This window comes from Lepidochelys kempii, chromosome 10 (assembly GCF_965140285.1).
Source record: "Lepidochelys kempii isolate rLepKem1 chromosome 10, rLepKem1.hap1, whole genome shotgun sequence".
In the NCBI taxonomy this organism is placed as follows: Eukaryota; Metazoa; Chordata; order Testudines; family Cheloniidae; genus Lepidochelys; species Lepidochelys kempii.
Genome location: NC_136389.1, coordinates 73,067,135 through 73,086,090, shown reverse-complemented (window position 1 = coordinate 73,086,090; position 18,956 = coordinate 73,067,135). Strand labels below are relative to the sequence as shown.

Genomic DNA, 18,956 nt, shown 5'->3' with positions numbered 1-18,956 from the left:
TCTGAGACCGTCAGCCCAGTCTGATCTTCACTAGCCCCTGTGTTGTCTCCCGCTCCCGGAAGGTCCTGTGTCTCCTTTGACAGCAAACTTCATTCAAATCAGCCTGCTTTTGAGGGCCCTGTCCGGTGTCTCCTGGAGTCACAGTCACTAGGGTGAGTCTCACGCTGCATCTCAAGGGCTCTGTCCAGAGTCCGGCAGCCTTTCCAAACAGGCTGCTCTGACGGTGGCACCCTTCTCACCAAACCACGTGGGATAGCTCTGAACTGGTAACCATCTGGACGATGTTGTGTGCCATTCACCGGGAGAGAGTATGGTTGTCCTGCTGCGGAGAAGGGACCACGGTGCTCAGCTGGGTCCTGCTGCGTTTCTCAGTTCCTGTCCAGTCATTCAGGCAACCTCTCAGCTCTTTAGCCACAAACAAAGGCTCCCTCTCCGCTCCCCCCACAACCCCATTATTAGCACTAAGCCAAGAACGCTATATACTGGGAAGTGCCAGCACGTGGGTTCTTGGCCAAACAGACCCTAACTACCCGCCTTGGACCAGTCACACACATGGCCTAACATTTACCTGTCACCCTAAAGTACTCTGAAAAACCAAGGTGACCTTCAAGCATTTTTGACGTTGTAGAACTAACTTCTTTCTGAGCCTAACCAGCCCAAGGCAAAGCCTCGAGCCCGGGCAGCAGCTTCAGACTCTTCTGCAATTCGTCTGTCCTTCCCTTGGGGAACACCAAACAGTTATACTACTCAGGCCAATATATATAGGCACCATGTATATATATGTTTTTGTCACTGTTCTGCACGTTAACAAAGAAAACCAACCCCACTAGCCACTGCTCAGCCTTTTCTCCCGCTCCCCCATCCTCCCATGGCGTGTAGCCTGCAGGAACGTGAGCCACAGAAGCCTGTCTTACGTGGCCCGATCGCACTCTCCGACAGTCAGTTTCAAGGCTCCTTCCTGGTGCAGCGTCTTTAGGGCTTTGAACTCCAATGGCATGGTGTGGGGGCTGGCCTGGGAGGTGTAGCCGTACTTCAGGCTGTCATAGTAGTGGTATTTGACGGGGTTCTGGTTCTGATCCCGGGGAAAAGGCCAGAAGCCATAGAGATAGATCCTGTTGCAGAAGCGGGTGGCCAGGGTGTACATGAGCAGGCCGGTGGTTGGTCGTTTTATGTGCACTTTGTTTGTTAGCCAGTACCTGGAAAGGGGGAGAAAAACAAATCCTGTTATTCATGCCATAGCAAGACTCGCCATGCGCAGCCTTCATGTCACATACTGTCCCCTTCCCTTCCTCTGCCCTCGCTACATCAAAGACAGATTCAGTAGTGAGAGATGGCTGATTGATGTAGCAGTTCTGCTGGCTAAGAAATAACTACTGCTGCATTTGGTTCATGACTGAGCAGCTGTCTCTCTGTCTAGGAATTTACAGCACACTTGTCACTGAGGTATCTGAGTGCTTTACCGTTCTTCAATCCCTTATGAAAAAAAACTCCTACAGTAGTGGCCCACAGTATTTCAGTCCATAAACATCTTCCTTACAGCAGAGAAGACCAACACTAGAGACAGGTCAAGTAGTCTCTGTCAACCTCTCAAAACACACACTCCCACGTACATTATATAAGCAGCTCATTGTTATCACTGATGCATGATGTCTTGACTCTCTAGTAACTGTAATGGGGTTGTGAACATTTTTGACTTTGAATAAGGGGTCGCTGAGTTGAAAAGCTGGAGAAACACCGAACTGCAGACTATTAAAGCCAGTACTCACCTCTGTGGTCCCTTGTCAGAACATACCACAGCATTTTGGAGTAACCGTGCATAGAGCAGGAGCAAGCACTAGTGTTACTTAGATGGTTTGGGGCCAGCACTGTTAAATACTATATTATTTTTCATGAAGGATGACAGAGAAGATGGGTGGAAGTTGCATCCTGTTGCAATGGGTCAAGATACAACAGAAGCCCTATTGAAAGTGGGAGTGTTTTGGGCTGTGACTAGAAAATACTGCAGTAATATTGTATTGTCACAAAGAATGTTACTAGCTCCTGGAGTTTGACAGCACAGAGCATCTGTCTGCCTTCCTGAGCAGAGAGCACTGTAATGGGGGGAGGGTGGAAAATCTCCCCCAGGTGTATCCTTTCCCTACCGAATCACATTTGATATTGTCCATGTTCTACACCTGACATCCCTGGCTGTAGACTGAACTGCCTGTAGTGCCCGCAGCTGCTGCTTGCCTGTGATCATGCTTGGCTTGCACTTCCCCAGAGTCAGCCTGTTCAAACGCCTGCCATGGGGTATGTTCACGTTAGATGCCCATGGATTATGGTTAATTGGGATTTCAAAGAGCCTCGTTTCAGACTCTGCAAGGCTGACTGGGCTTTCGATAGGAAATGCAGAGCAGGGTTTGGCGGCTCTGTGCAGCATTTCTGGGAGGTTGCTCAGCATTCTGAACTTCGATTTTGCCCTCACAGGTCCCACTCCACAGTGCAGGCCTTTACACTTGCGTGCATTCCCACTGACTTCTGTGGGACTCCTTGCAGGTGTCCACTCAGCGGAATCCCTGTGCAGGAGCTGAGCCTCAACCCTGCAAATTAGCTTTGCTGAGGAGCCATGAACATTTAGTAGCCCAGGTATAAAACCTACTTGTCTGCCTTCGATTAGATGGGGGGAAAATGACACTCCCCGAGTGAGCTGGTGAGTAGAAGTTTGTAAGTGTAGCTAAGTTGGAGTAGAACTCTCAGGACATGCTAGGAACACAGTCCTGCTTTCCTGTAGGTTAGTGGTGGTGACTGCTGGCTGCTAAGCATTCACATCACCTGCTATCTGAGCGCCTGTGGCTACGGCAAAGCACTCTGCTGTGACCTTTCTGGAAGGAATGTCTTGGTAAGATGGTGCTCCTTCGAATGGCTCACCTGCTCGCCAGACAGCATTTGAGAGGGGTGATGCTTCCAGGGTCTGCCAGGGAAAGAAACATGGTGATGTGCAGCTGCCTCTGAAAATCCCTGCTCAGAGGCCTTATCCCTGCAGCTTCAGCCCGGCCCCATATGTTGTCGTAAGAGAAAAGCAAACTTTGCTATTGTAAAGCCGCACAGGGTTATCCCACAGGTGGCCGCGAAACAGCTGTGCCTGTGTATGTCACACGGCAGCCCAGAGGGCAGCCATTAGACCAATACAGCCAACGAGAGACATGGGCTATTATTACAGCCATTTAATACTGAGAAGCCAGGGAAAGTCCTTCAGCAGGGAAGTTACTGTAATCCAGCTGCACTGGAGATACCTGTAAAGCCAAATTCATTCGTTTGTGCTGGTGGAGTTACACCAGGGATGAATTTATCCCATAAAGTTTAACAGCCTCAAAATTCCCTCTGCTACCGCTGCCAGTCTAGCACCGGCATTTTAACAGTATCTTATATTGTGCCACACCTTGGGCCGTCATACAACCCCACAAAGCAGAACACTGGCTGCATCGCAACCTATCAGAGGTATTTTTTTCAGGGGTTGTTTGTTTATAGATACCAGGAAACCTATGTATGGACCACAGCCTTGTTCAAGTTCCACTGCAAAGAATGGGAGGCCCGAAAGGATACCCAATGTCCCAGTCATAGAGACAGCTGAACCGTTAACGGTAAGTCTACATTGCAGTCAGAGATGTGACCGCAATACATGGAGATGTAGCTGAGCTTGCTTTGATCTAGGTAGCTCGAATGACAACAGCAGTGAACCCATGGCAGCATGGGCTGTCCAAGCCCACCCAGGACCCTGGGTATGTCCTCCAGCAGCTAGTCAGAGCTGCCATGTCTTCACTGCTGTTAGGTGAGCTAGCTAGATGCATGCTAGCACAGGTAAATGGACACGTGCGGAAGTCCCACTTCTGACTGCAGTGTAGACAGACTCGATCTGTCTCCACTGCAAAACAAACCCCACGGCAGCACATCTGAGTGCCCAGGTCAACTGACTTGGGTATGTGGGGCTCATGCTACTGAGCTAAAATTAGCAGTGCAGATGTTCTCACTCAGGCTGGAGCCTGGGGTCTGAGACCTTCCCCCTTGCTGGGTTTTGGAGCCTGGGCTCCAGCGCCAGGGAACGTCTATGCTCTATTTTCAGCCCTATAGCTTGAGTCCCCACAAGCTGGAGCCAGTTGACCCTAGGCTTGGAGACTTGCTGCTTTGAGGTTCTTTTTGCATTGTGGCTATACCATAAGGGTTTTAGTAATTGGGGCCTTAGGGCTGGAGTACCCAGTAGCAGGAGGGCATGAGCTTCCCTGCACTTCAGCTGCATTTCCTGGAAGGGGAGATCGGACAACCCTGCAGGCAAGGGGTGAACGACTATTTGTAAAGCCCCTGCCCTGAGGGGAGAAGGCCTGGCATGTGTGGTTTCTGGTTTGCACTTTTGGGTACCCTGGAAAGGGAGAGCTTTTGATTTGGCTGGCAAGCCAAATTGCCCAACTGCTAGGAAACGGAGGTACTGAAATGGGGGAAAGACATGGCTGCACCTGGATGCCAGACAGATACGGCCACTCTCTTGCAGTCCCTCCTTGCATCTATGTACAAAGTCTGAGTAATGCTTGATGTTTCATGTCATTTTAAAAAATGTTTTAATGGTAGAAAAAAAACCCAGTGCCAGCAAGAGGAGCAACCCTACAAAAACAAACTTATGCATGCAGCCCAATATTCACGAGTAACCCTACAATAAAAATCCATGCATCTTTCTCCTGTATTTCCTTGTATTGCAGATATGAAATTCTGACACCGAACACTGAGCCAGAAGTACTTCTGGGCGGCACATGGGCAAAACATTTTCCCTTCTCAACATCCAGGGATCTGCTAGTGCCAGTTGGCAAAGGTGCCTCCCGCCTTAGTGCTGAAGACTTGGGAGGGAGGGAGGCTCCAACTCTGGGCCCTTCTGGAGACAGAGAAGATGGATGTGTGAAAGGAAAGAGCTCAAGGGTTGTAAAGCGCTCGAGCTATGGCGCCGGCTCGACTGTGGTGAATGCATCTCGTCCTCGCTTTGCGGGAACCGAGAGCTCCTCCGGTGATGTCTGGAAAGGACACAGGGGGCGCTATTTAATGGGCAGCTTGTCATAGAGTATCAGGGTTGGAAGGGACCTCAGGAGGTCATCTAGTCCAACCCCCTGCTCAAAGCAGGGCCAATCTCCAATTTTTGCCCTAGATCTCTAAGTGGCCCCCTCAAGGATTGAACTCACAACCCTGGGTTTAGCAGGCCAATGCTCAAACCACTGAGCTATGCGGCCACATGAGTTATGCAGGAACAAATCACTCTCTTGTCGCTTTCACTGCTCTGATCAATTTAGACAGCATCCACATTGCCAGCGCATGTGCTGTTCCCAATTCGGGAGAACAGCTGGGGACTGAAACAAACACTAATTAATTTTGCAAACCCAAATGAGGCTGTCTGGGTGCACATGGGATGCTGTGTCAATAGCACACCTTTACTATGCAAGGTCCGGGATTTTAATTAGGAGGCAAGGTAATCTTGAGGAAGGCAGTAATTATTTTTCAAATTGGCTACTCCAATCACCATAACTATTAAGTGTAATGTTTTATGGAAGCAGACAGCAATTAAAGGAGACAGTTAAGAGGAAACTCTGCAACTTGAGACTCCCCTTTCCTGAGCTATTCTGGCAGTCTGGACCTTCTTCAGAAGGTAGCTGTATGGCATTTATGTAAATAAATCGTCAGAGGCTGAAGCAGCCACAGAGAAACAGGCTGATGTCTAGGTGGGCCTGGGTGAGTAATAGAAACTGTAATACCATCAGGCAAAAGCTGTCTGAAACAATTCTTGTACAGGATCCACAATAGTTACCAATGAAAAACCCAGTTAGATCATCATGTCTGTCCCCTGTAAGGACAGGATGCAGCTGCTTATGATGGACCTGTTCCCTATTAAACGGATACTTGATTGTAATAAAAAAGGCAATAGCTTCAAGAAATAAAGCCCCAGCAGTCTTGTGCTGCTTGGGACACATTGTTCCTGTGTAGCATTGCTAGAGGGACTATCTTTCGTAGATGACTTAAAACAGAGATCCTGAGCCCTGTGGTCACTGGAAGGTCCCATGGAACTGGTTTTTCCCTAAAAGTAGACCAGATATAACTGCCCCAGTTAGAAGCTGACCAGGACACTGGGCTGATGTCAATTTCCAATACAATTCCCAGTGGCTCAGTATTCCTTTTCACCTTGTCTTTTAAAGTGTTGCATAGCATTAGTGTGTGCTGTTCAACGCTTGGTATGTTCCACTCCAGAAGTGGTTGTATCCTAATCCTGGAGGAAGTGATCTCTGTGCAGTACCTCTGTATTGTAAAGTAAGTCCTGTGAGCCTCCAGGATGAAAAACACTCTGTCATTCTCCTTCGTGAAACTGTAGCCTCCACCGAGGATGGTGGCGGTTCCTCCACCCTGCACATCAATAAGATTCACAAGTCTCCCTTCCACTCATCTCTGCTTAGCATCACTCTGCATAGAGCCTGTCCGTAATTTGTGTGGAAAAGTTCAGTGTGCGGAAAAGTTCTGCACAGCCAGACAACATTGTGGGACTGCCAGCTGTTCGTTTCAATAACAGGGAGAGCTGATTTGCAGCTAAACATCACGTCTGATCCCCATGCTGATGGGTCCTACAAAAGCCTGGGTTGGATTGCATGTACCCTTTGAGTTGAACAGAAAAATCCTGTAATAGGAGAATGCCACTAGTGTGAGTATAAGAAACCCAGGTCAGCCAAGAAATCAGGTTATAGGAGCATCAGCTGCTGTTTTTCAGCGATGAACGTCACAATAAATAAATGTATTTATGTATGTATGTATGTAACTCCAGGCTTTTTTAAACCAACTTATTCATAAAAGTGAGATAAAAAATCAAACACACTCTTCTGGAGAAGCTGGTCCCTCACTGGCAGAAACATGCTATAGGTCTGCCCTCTATACAGCAGTCAGATCAGTGGGTCAAATTCTACTCCCAGTTACATTAGTAGAAACCTGGAGTAAATCTATTGCAGTTACTCCAGATTGACGTTGGTGTAACTGAGAACAGAATCTGGCCCATTATCTGTTAAGTGCCTAGCATGCTGTGGCTGCTATACATAATCAGAATGCACCTAAAATATAGGGACGATCATCCTTCCACCAGGCTAGCATCTGGCAGACCTATTCTGTCGGTCAATCTAGGTTCTTAATCTACCACGCTTAACTATGTAATAACTGAACGCCATATAAAACAATCAAACTTGCATTAGTCAATGTAGAAATGGGACCAGATCACCTTAACGCCCCTTTAACTTTGGCAGGAATTTAGATTCCAAAGCTGGATCAAGATCTGAATTTTACAGTTGGCCCTTACTGTATAACAAGCCAGATCAAACCCCTGCACTGTGCAGAGTTTGGAATCCACAACGACATTCAAAGTGTGTGGCTTAGGCCCATCTCTAACGATCAGACATAAAATCAAGTTGAGGGGAGAGAAGCCTTCACACATCACCAGTGTCTCTTGCTTTGAAAGTAAACAGCGCAGCCTTTACTGTACACAGAAGCTGTTATGTGCCATTCAGCCGCTCTCTCTTCATTCCCAATTCAGATCCTTTCTTACAGCTCACTCCTTGTGGTCTAACTTCTCCTTTGAAACTCACCTTAGCCCTTTGCAGTGACAGCTGTGTACTTTTCACAACATAAAGAGGAGAGAGCGTGAAAGTGACTCTCAAGAGAGCTATATGCCTGCCTGCCTTTTCCTCGCACTCCAAGCAGGAAGACATGTCCCTCTGGGCATATCCCCCTCCTATTACTTTCCTTTGCCTCTCCACTCCCCCACACCTGTCTGTTTCTTTTGTCATTTGTTGACTCTATCTTCACCTTGTAAGCTGGGACCTCACCTGTAAAGCCTCAGGCTACGGGTGGGACAGCGCAAACCCTAGGCCCCACTTCAATCCCACTTTAAGTCTTATTTTGAGGACGTCAGTGGTGCACAGACTTTGCGCAGGGCCCCCCCTTCACAGGGATGAATGTCACCCATTATTACTGCTCGGCCTTTTGGCTAAGATCAAGTGTTTAATTATTATTTGTGCTGCTGTAGTGCAAGCAGCTCCAGCCCTGGGCCAGGCCCCGTAGGTGCTACATCTGTACAAATGCAGAACACAAGGACCAGTCCCTGCCCCAGAGAGCTCACATGACTCGTACTCACTATTCTGATGCTGAACGCAAAAAGAGACCCCGTCCAGTAGGTTCAGGCTAACATTGATTTATCCATTTTTTTAACAGAGGGTGTTAATAAAAAGCCAATAAAATTAGAAATGGTCCAGCGCCTGGAGGCCATGGTGAGGGGTATAGTGACAATGCCAGAATAGACAATGGAAGGCAGACTGAAACGTGTGCATGAAGTTTCTATACAAACACTTACACTCAAACCTCCACATACACAGCCATTTAAATTTCACCCCCCATTCTTTTCTCCTACCTCCTGCAAATGTACGTCTCTAACACAAGCTGCTTGGCAATGAGATTACAGGGCTCTTAGGAGCCACTCACAGCTGCCTTGTCAGGTGGCTTGCTTGCTTTCCAGCCTGTGAGGGAACCTCTCAATTCTGCAAGCCCCTTGCCAGCTTGTTCAGGGGGCATTTTACAGAATCACTCAGAAGTGCTTGTGCATTCCAGGAACCTCATGGCCCCAGGGCTGCCCTGGAGTGCTGGCTGCAGGTGTGATGAGATATTAAACCCCATGTTTTTAGGTGCGGCTATTCTTATTCCTAGGTAGAAATACCATTTTAGAACTGCGATAGTCTCTCCCCCCTTCCCTGTGTCCCTCATGTCAAGATGTTCATGCTCCTTTGGCCTCCTGCCTTAGAATAGGATGACCAGACGTCCCAATTTTATAGGGACAGTCCCAATTTTTCGGTCTTTTTCTTATATAAGCTCCTATTACCCCCCACCCCCCATCCCGATTTTTCACACTTGCTGTCTGGTCACCCTAAGGAATCCCATCCACACCATAGGGATGCACAGCTTGTCGTGTCTGACTGCATAAAGACGCCCTCTTTGCCTGTTCCACAAATCATCTGGAATTTCCGATACCCTGCTCCACAGCATGGCCCTCAGGGTGCCTATTTAAAGTGCATTCCTAGCCAGAGAAGCGATGTTTCGGCTGCCATCAGGGTGGACAATAATAACCAATATTTTACATTTACAACAGCGCCTTTCCTTCCAAAGGATTCCAAAGTGCTTTCTGAACAACCCGGCGAGATCTTGTTCCAGCCACCACTGAAATGCAGCCGTCTCTGGGTGGAAGACAGCCACATTCTAGCGATGGTAAATAAATTCCTACTCTGGTTCCACCAGATCCTCACTTCTGATCCTACCCAGTGCACAGCTAAACAGCTTGTAAGACACAACTTTCTCTCTCCAAAGAGTGCTGTGGAATCTTTAGTAACTCCAAGCGTCAGGGCTGCTTGGCTGGCAGACAATCCCCGGCCCTGTCTTGATGACATTCAGCTCAAGCTGGCTTAAAGCTCACAAGTCCAAAGATATTTCCCCCTAACAGCCAGTTCTGAACATTCCTCCAGAACGGTCACTACATTCCTGCTATCCTGCGCAGACCCCGGCCCTGCGAAGGTTTAATCACGAGCGCAGTCTCAGCCGTGCTCCTGGGCTAGTGCAGCTGCATAAGCAGCTCACCTCTCACCCAGCCTCAGTGCAGCGATTGTCGTCATACTGGAAATTCACCCGCCAGCTTCTCTCCAGATGCTCTCCAAGCCAGCTAGTGGCTAACCCTCCGAAGTGCCCATACCCAGCCCTGTGTCCCTGAGGGTGACCTGGAGTCAGGATTGCAATGATGCACCGCTAGTCATTCATTAGCTCTCAGTTTGTGAGCTTGTTCTCCTGCCACTGGACTGATAGGGACGAGAGCCAGAGCGGGAGGGCAGGTCAGTCTGTCGCCTTCATGGCTGCAGGGCTGATCCTCTTGGTGGGGTTGAGCTCACTCTGTGCCTGTAATTGAATTAGCTCTGTTCTGTACCAGCTGCCAGCTCTCCTCGTCCCCTCTCCTCACTGCCATGCTCATTACAGACGTGACTAGTCTCGGGAAGAGCCAGCAATTCTGCCCTTGTGCCGCTCACTTCACTGGCTGCGTGTCCTGGCCCCTGAAGCCTTTAACTAGCCCAGTGGCCTCTGCTGTAGCTGTGACCAGTCATGCCACATGAGCCTGCCTGAAACTGGAAGGGGAGACCAGTCTGCCTTGAGTTTAATGGCAGCCCAGAGCCTCACTGAATGGGAGCCAACGTGGTACTTAGGATCTGTAGTCTATGCCTGGTCAACATATATCCAGCTTCCATTTGTAAGCAAGCCACCTGTGCACCAGTGCTCTGGCCTTCTTGGGCACCCATCCTAGCTCTGGGCAATGCATCAGTGCCATGGCCTTACTGGGCACCCATCCTAGCACCGGGCAGTGCACCAGTGCCATGGCCTTACTGGGCATCTGTCCTCGCACTGGGCAGTGTACCTGCCTCCTGGTTTGACTGGTGCTGTCTGGCTGGGCACCCTCGCTCACAGGAAACATTGTCAGAAGGCTGAGAGAAGGATGTCCCTTCCTAGCGTCCCAGTGTGGTTCCCTCTTGCTAGCAGATCCCATCAGATTCTTTACACTGTCACTTTCCGTGTCCTGAATAGTCACCGAGATCTGCTGATAGGGAACTCGATCCCAGAGCAAGGGAGCATGCACGGAAAGAGGCCCTGGGAATGCATCCCCAATTGCACCGAGAGACGCCACCTAGGGGCTGCCCGTAGCACTTCTGAGCCTGGCACTTCCAAGGCCCCAGGGTTCTGGGACGTTCACGCTTTGTGGCTCCTCCATCCCCTCATTCACTCAGGATCGCCAGCCCCGCTTCTCTAGCAGCTGCACTATACAGGCCGCATGCAGCTCCTCTTGCCAGCCTTGCATCTGGTTTATTTCGGGAGACACTCGGGAGAGTACAATATCCATCAGCTCCCTGTCAAGCCCTGACAGGCCTCCATTTGGCTTGCTCTGTGTGCCCGAGGCCTCCAGCCTGGCTTGATAGGCTGCTGCTGCAGGGAGCCGTTCTGCAGGGCCCGGCCAATCAGCGAAGGAGCTGCAGCATCAGTAGTCATGATCCATTACCAGACTGGCCCATGGAGCCCCTCCTTCGCCCTGCTCTCCTCCCACCGGGAGACATCACGAGGACCTTGCCAATATCTCATGCAGCGTCTCCTGTGGGGAGTTTCTTGCACAGGGACGTGCTGCAATCATAGGATTAGCAGCCTGTTGATTTAAAGGGCTTATTACAGGAGCTTAATTTTATTTTGACAGATGAAAGTAAGTCAAATACAGCTGGAAATAGCTCAAGGTTTGGGCTATATTTTGTGCTTCCTGTGTCCTGTAGGATCCTTCCCCCACTTCCTTGGATAGTGACTCTCCTGCCTGAGAGTCCTCTGACCCAAAGGAAACCACCACCCTGCCAAGGGAAAACAGGTATTAATTTTGAGCCCAATTTCTGGTTCGTCCAGACAACAGGATCCCCCTGCTGTCTGCTCAGGTGGCCGTGCTCTGAGTCAGACACTTGTGCAAACGTGTGCTCAATAGTCCTTTGGGTTTGTTTCTGCTGAAAACCAGCCCCTGCTCCCTTCACATACACACCGGCCCTCAGGTGTGTTCCCAGGAGCTGCCCTGAGTGTACACTTGGTGGTGACCGTTCTGCCCCGCCCAGGCTGGGATAAGGCTCTACGCAGCGCAGATCAATGGATCAAATGTACAGAAACTGACAACAACGCTCTGGGAGGAAAAACAACGTTCGTGGGGGAGGCAAAGCCACAAAGCGGCAGTGGGAGGGGAGTGCACGTGCAGACAGGTGTGTGCACAATTCACATCCCAGGGGAAAAACACCTCTGCAAGGAAGGGGTTGCTGCTGACCCCCCTTCAGAGAGCAAAGCTTGAATCATCTCTAATAGTCCAAGCTGACAGATCATGGCTCAGCTGCCCATTACCCAGTGGATTCTCCTTTTCTCCCTCTTTGGTTTACATGACACCTCAACCCTGCATTAATAAACCCCTTTCTCTTGGTGCCTAAACCACTACTCATCTGACCTGAACAACACATACATCTCACGGCTAACCCCCACTCACCTGAGGCTCCGCTGTCAAAGTGGGCAACACCTTCTCCTCCATTCCATCCATCCATCCATCCATCCATCATTAAGCTAATCTATACACCTGGCCCTCAGCACCGGAGCACCTTGTACAAACGACGCGACTGACCACCTCCAGCCTTCTCTTTGGCTTCCTCTGCCAGAGCAGTAGGATCAACGCCAAGTCCACACAACAGTGCTGAATTTCATAGCCGTGCCAACGACCGACCACCCCGTCCCAGCCTGCAGGACAATTACCAATTCCTCAGCGTTGCCACAACCTGACGATGTTGCATCTCCATGCAGTGTTACAATGGTAGACGAGGACAGTCCTCAGCTGTTACGCCAGCTCCCTCCTGGTTCTGTGAAGAAGAAAGCCAGTTCTAGGGAAGTTCTTGTTTATCTCCTGTGAGCCTGTGATCTCAGGAGTCTTTAGTAGAAGCCCTCAGACTTTCAACTTCAGTTTTGGATCTGATGCAATTAAAACAGGGAGCAGAAGAACTTCATCGCATCCTCACCACTCTTAAGCCTGCAGTGTTTCCAGGGGGAGGAGGATGTAATAGAGAGAGTCAGAAATAAAAGGGGAGAAGGATTCTGTATTGTTAACCCTGGGGAGAAGAACCAGACTGACAGCCTGCGAGTCTCTCTAGTCACAGAGAAGGTAGACCAGAAGCTCCCCTCACCTAGACGTAACCCCCTGAGGCGTAAAAGGAAGTTAAAGCCCATAAAGCTAGTCTCAAGCAATGAAGTTGCCACTTACGGTGATGGGGTTTTATGAGGTGAATGCATACCCACCAAGAAGGGGGCTGAAACCACCAAAGTCATTTCACACGGGCTACTCTGGAACAGCCATCAGATGGTAGCAACTTTCCTTCATTCCTGACCCAGGCTAGATTGGAATCAATGAAAGGCTTTGTAGCCCATTCCCAATCTCCTGATCCAACTAGCTCCGCAAGGACCATGCCTGTGACTGAGACAGAAGAATGGGGAAGGAGCAAGAAGATTAATCACTAGCTAAGCTGACCACAGCACAAATTCCTCACAGGGAAACAACAAATACGCCAGTCAAACTGCAGGTCTGAAAGTTACGCTGATCGGAAATCCAAGCCTAGAGCCAACAAAGCATTCACAGCCTGAGGGACACGGTGTAAGGTTTGCTATCACCCCAAATTCCAGGGCTATACACAAACACTTCCTGCAATGGGACCAGAGCTGGGAGCCTCAGCTTGCAAATGATCTAAAGCGAGGGTTCTCCATCTCTGGTCTATGGACCATCCATTGCACACCCAGCCCTTCCTGGTGGTCTGCAGAATGAAACACCGGGAGACTTGTAGTGGGTTTGGCTCAAGCCAGCTCCAGCACAAAGCGCTCTCACTCGAGAGGTTCATGAGATACCCGCTACTAAAACAATATCAGGAACATTCTGCTTTGTTGGGCCTGCAGCCCATCTGTGTCCAACTGCCAAAAACTGGTAGTAGATTAGCCAAAAAACCCCCACAGGTCCCCATAACCCATCCTTGTCACTGAGAAGCACCTGCCTAGTCCCCAGCGCAGTGTCCCGGCCCAGCAAGAGGGATGGGGAGCCAGGCAGGAATTCTCACCCTCGGACGGCGTGCAGCAGGCGCAGCGAGGGGTAGGCGGTGCGGACGTTGACGCGGTGCTTGAGGATGAGCTCGTTGACCCACTCCACGCGCTCCTTGCCCCCTTTGGCCATGAATGCCGGGATCCAGAGGATGCTGCCATTCAGGCTGTGGAGGTGCTGTAGCAGCTTCTCCCGCCAGGTCTCGTTCACCAGGTCCTCGAAGGCCCGTTGGATGACAGACGGATTCATAGTCACAAGGTCCGTCTTCATCCCCACGTCCCAGGCATAGTCCTGAACTGGGGCCAGATTACACCTGCAACACAGGAGAGAGCATCACAGGGTGCTCCAGGGAAGGGGAAGGACACACATTAGTCGGTGAATGTTAGCACTGGGGAAAGGTGCCTGATTGCCAGGCCTGGGGCTGCACAGCTATGGCACAGGCAATGCCAGGGCAAGCTCCCTTGCAACGCCCCGTGGCAGCGTGCTGCCATCCTGCCCCGGAAGGACGAAAGCGGAGCTCCGTCAGCCTTTGCCCTCTCTTCGCAGCGACCACCAGCAAAGGGGCCAAACAGCGTGGTGGTGACGCGGCAGCCTCGGGTGGTGGCGGAACACAGTTCTAGGGACCAGGAATGCCTCACTTTGACTCCTGGCTCTGCCACTGACTTCCTGTGTGACCCTGGGCAAATCCCGTAGACGGTGTCCCCTGCCTGAACGTCGGGATAGCAACCCCAGAGGGATGTTATGAGGATTGCTTAATGTTTTATAAAGAGCAGGGGAATGTTAATGTGATGAGGACACCTGCCTATTGGCGGAGTCTGTTCAGCGAGCTACATGAAATGCCTTTCAGTCACTACAACCCCAGGTCAGACTCATAGCAGATACTTTGAGGAAAGACCTTCTGCATCCCATTACCAATTCCCTAGAACATGACCTATCAAGAGCCTGCTAGGAATATTAGTGACTAACTAATGGCCCCTGGGCACCTGACTATGTTGCGAATGTGACTTCAGAGCACACAGTACTAGAATGTTATAGTAGTCATTCAGGTCAAGGCGATGGTTTTAATACAGAAAAAAAACGCTATGATCAGAGCAAACTCAGGAAGTGTGTGTGTACCAGGCCAGAATGTGGGGTGTGTGTCTGCCTGCATGTATGCGTCTGTGTACATGGGTCTACGTTTGCACAGCTGGGTGAACGGCTACATCTGTGCATATACAGGCCTACATTGGCTTTTGAATGTGCGAATGCGTGTGTGAGTATGTCCGTCAGTTTGCATGCGTGTCTCTGCGTGGATGTTCAGAAATGTCAGGGCATGAATTTTTGGTACACATGTATGCTTGTACCGACATGTATCTGTACATGTGCACAGTTAACAAACACAAGGTAACAAAATACCTATGGTTACTGCTATGACAAATTTGAATCAAAGTGATTCTTCCAGAGCCGGGAAACCCGCTCTGCAATAGAGGTCTTGTGTGTCTCATTGTACCAGTATCACAACAGCCGGTTCTGACTGTCAAGTGGTGTGAGGGGCACAGAGTCCACTGTTACCTCTCATGATGGTATGTGCACCAGGGGGAAGGGGAGACACACAAAGCCTGCAGCTTGCAGGAGCAGCGCCCATGGGGGGGAGAGAAGAGCTGGTCGTGTAGCCTCAGGAAAGCCGCAGTGGCTGAGGAGCAGAGTGGGCCAAGGCTGGCTCTTTCCAGTGAGCCCTCCTGCTGGAGCAGAACCTGACCAAAAACAGAGGGTGCACCAGGGGGCTGGGCATGCTTGTGAGTGTGTGCATTGAGTCACCCATCTCTAGTGACTCGGCAAGTCACGCCAAGGAACTTACCGCATGCATGCAGACAGCTGCTCTAATTGGAAGGGCTAGTGATATCCTGTGAGAGAGTTTCCGTCTCGCCCGGAATGACAGTGTGACACCTGCGGTCCTTAAGTCTAGCCTGGCTGGAGTAATATTATCCCGAGTCCCTTCTTCCCTGCCCGGCAACTGTGTGTTAAACAGCAGACCCCACAGTACCAGCAATGATAGCGATAGCAGCAGGAGGTGGAAGCCAGGGATATCTGCGATTGTGGGCTCCAGAGGGCCAGGCTGCTTATGGGCTGCGACTTTGGGAAACCTTTGTGCAATGCAAGAATGGGACGTATGCACGTGCGCACACACAAAAGGAATTCACTCCTGGTGCTCTGGAAACTCCTCACACTCACTCTGTCTGTGATTCCAGCCCACGTGCAAGGGCACGGAAAGCCGTGAGGCACTGTGACTGAGGGCTCCATTTGCATTGAGCTGGGACAAGATCACCCCCTTTCCCTGTTGCTCCTGATGGTGGAATCCAAGTCACTTATTTGTGTCGCTTTGGGTGTTGGACAGATGACTCTACTGAACTATACTGTGCACCAGAGCCTGGTGCTGGCAGAATGGAGTGTGTGAGCAGCTGATGTGGCCTCACAGGGCCCTGAAAGGTTGCTATGCTCCTGACAATGTGCCGAAAACCCCAGAGCACCCCTACGCTGCCTATCACATGCATTTCTGTCTGCCTGTCAACTGAAGGTCTCAAAGCACGTACTGAACATAGATGAATTAATCCTCCCAACTATCCCTACAGCACATCATTATCCCCATTTTACAGAGGGGGAAACTGAGGCACGGATAGATTAAGTGAAAGCAGAAAGCCTGCAAGGAATGGAAGCCGGCAGGGATCAGCAAGGAATGCTATCTTTTGGAGGTCAGACGGTGTAGGGATAAAGTGAGAACTGCCAAAAGCCAAGCAGAGTTGGATCTTGCAAAGGGAATTAAAACCAACAGTAAAGAATTCTATAGCCATATCAATAAGAAGAAAGCAAGGAAAGAAGAAGTGGGACCACTAAACCCTGAGGATGGGGTGGAGATTAAGGATTATCTAGGCATGGCCCAACACCTAAACAAATACTTTGCCTCAGTTTTTAACGAAGCTAATGAAGAACTTAGGGGTAGTGGCAGGGTAGCTAATGGCAACGAAGATATAGAGGTAGAAATTACCACATCCAAGGTGGAAGTCAAACTCAAACAGCTCAATGGGACTAAATTGGGGGTGGGGAGGCAGATAATCTCCATCCTAGAATATTAAAGGAACTGGCACATGAAATTGCAAGCCAAGTAGCATGGATTTTTAATGAAGCTGTAAACACGGCGGTTGTACCCTATGCCTGGAGAATTGCTAATATAGTTCCTATTTTTAAGAAAGGGGAAAAAAGTGATCAAGGAAACCACAGGCCTGTTAATTTGACCTCAATTGTATGCAAGGTCTTGGAACAAATTTTGAAAGAGAAAGTAGTTAAGGACATAGAGGTGCACGGTAACTGGGATAAAATACAACATGGTTTTACAAAAGGTAGATCATGCCAGACCAACCTGATCTCCTACTTTGAGAAGACTGATATTTTTGGACAAAGGAAATGCAGTACATCTAATCTAATTGGATTTCAGAAAGGCATTTGATACAGTTCCACATGGAAAATTAGTTAAATTGGAGAAGATGGGGATTACTATGAGAATTGAAAGGTGGATAAAGAATTGGTTAAAGGGGAGACTACAACAGGTTGACTTGAAAGGTGAACTGTCTGGCTGGAGAGAGGTTACTAGTGGAGTTCCTGAGGGATGGGTCTTGGGACCAGTTTTATTTAACATTTTTATTACTGACCTTGGCACATAAAGTTGGAGTGTGCTAATAAAATTTGCGCATGACACAAAGTTGGGAGATATTGCCAGTACGGAAGAGGACCGGAATATCATACAAGAAGATCTGAATGACCTTGTAAACTAGAGTAATAGAAATGGGATGAAATTTAATAGTGCAAAGTGCAAGGTCATGCATTTAGGGATTAACAACAAGAATTTTACTATAACCTAGGGACTTATCAGTTGGGAGTGACAGAGGAGGAGAAAGACCTGGGTGTATTGATTGATCACAGGATGACTATGAGCTGTCAATGTGATGTGGCCGTGAAAAAGGCTATATAGTCCTAGGATGCATCAGGTGAAGTATTTCCAGAAGAGATAGTGAAATGTTAGTACCATTATCCAAGGCATTGGTGAGACCTCATCTGGAATACTGTGTGCAATTCTAATCTATGTTTAAGAAAGATGAATTCAAACTGGAACAGGTGCAGAGAAGGGCTACTAGGATGATCTGAGGAATTGGAAACCTACCTTATGAAAGGAGACTCAATGAGCTTGTCTTGTTCAGCCTACCCAAAAGGAGGCTGAGGGGAGAAATTATTGCTCTCTATAAATATATCAGCAGGATAAATACAAGGGAGGGAGAGGAGTTATTTAAGTTAAGTGCCAATGTGGACACAAGAACAAATACTTATAAACTGGCCGTCAACAAGGTTAGGCCTGAAATTAGGGGAAGGTTTGTAACCGTCAGAGGAGTGAAGTTCTGGAACAGGTTTCCAAGGGGAGCAGTGGGGCAAAAAACCTAACTGGCTTCAAGAATGAGCTTGATAAATTCATGGAGAGACTGGAATGATGGAACTGCCTACAATGGCATGTGTCCCATTAGCAACTACCAGTAGCAAAAATCCCCAATGGCTGAAGACAGGACACTAGATGGGGAGGGCTCTGAGTTACTACAGAGAATTCTTTCCCAGGTATCTGCCTGGTGGGTCTTACCCACGTGCTCCCTGTCTAATTGATCACTAGATTTGGGCTTGGTAAGGAATTTCTCCCTGGGTCAGATTGGCAGAGACCCTGTGTTTTTGTTGCTTTCCTCTGCAGCATGGGGTACAAGTCACTTCCAGTTTAAACTAGTGTAAGTGGTGAATTCTCTGTAACTTAAGGTCTTTAAACCATGATTTGAGGACTGCACTAACTCAGTCAGAGGTTAGGGGTCTATTACAGGAGTAGGTGAGCGAGGTTCTGTGGCCTGCAATGTGCAGGAGGTCAGACTAGATGATCACAATGGTCCCTTCTGACCTTAAAGTCTATCAGTCTAAGTGACTTACTCAAGGGTATGCATAGTGAGAAATAGGATACAAGGGTCCTGATTCCTAGGTCCTTGCTCTAATCGTTAGGACATGCTGCCTTAATGGCTAATAAACTCAAAGGAAATACAGGGACTGAAAGCCAAAGACATGGCAATCTGTGTGCCCAGGAATGCAGGAGCCAGCTCTCCTTGTCACCATCTCTGCTGACGCCTAGTCTACATTGAAAACGGCTGGCTGGCATGGTTATGCCGGTTTAGTTGTACCGGCAAACCCTCCT

General features: G+C 49.2%; 1 protein-coding gene across 1 annotated transcript in view; it reads right to left on the bottom strand.

The window, feature by feature from the left end:
- Window positions 1–758: 758 nt before the first annotated feature.
- Window positions 759–18,956, bottom strand: part of ST8SIA2 (ST8 alpha-N-acetyl-neuraminide alpha-2,8-sialyltransferase 2) — a 38,642-nt gene continuing 20,444 nt past the window's right edge. Inside the window, exons 5-6 of the mRNA XM_073304211.2 lie at window positions 13,728–14,021; window positions 759–1,196 (exon numbers count right to left, since the gene is read on the bottom strand). Of these exons, the coding sequence (XP_073160312.2) occupies window positions 911–1,196; window positions 13,728–14,021 (580 nt within the window). The 3' untranslated portion in view covers window positions 759–910. The remainder of the gene's footprint in view (window positions 1,197–13,727; window positions 14,022–18,956) is intronic.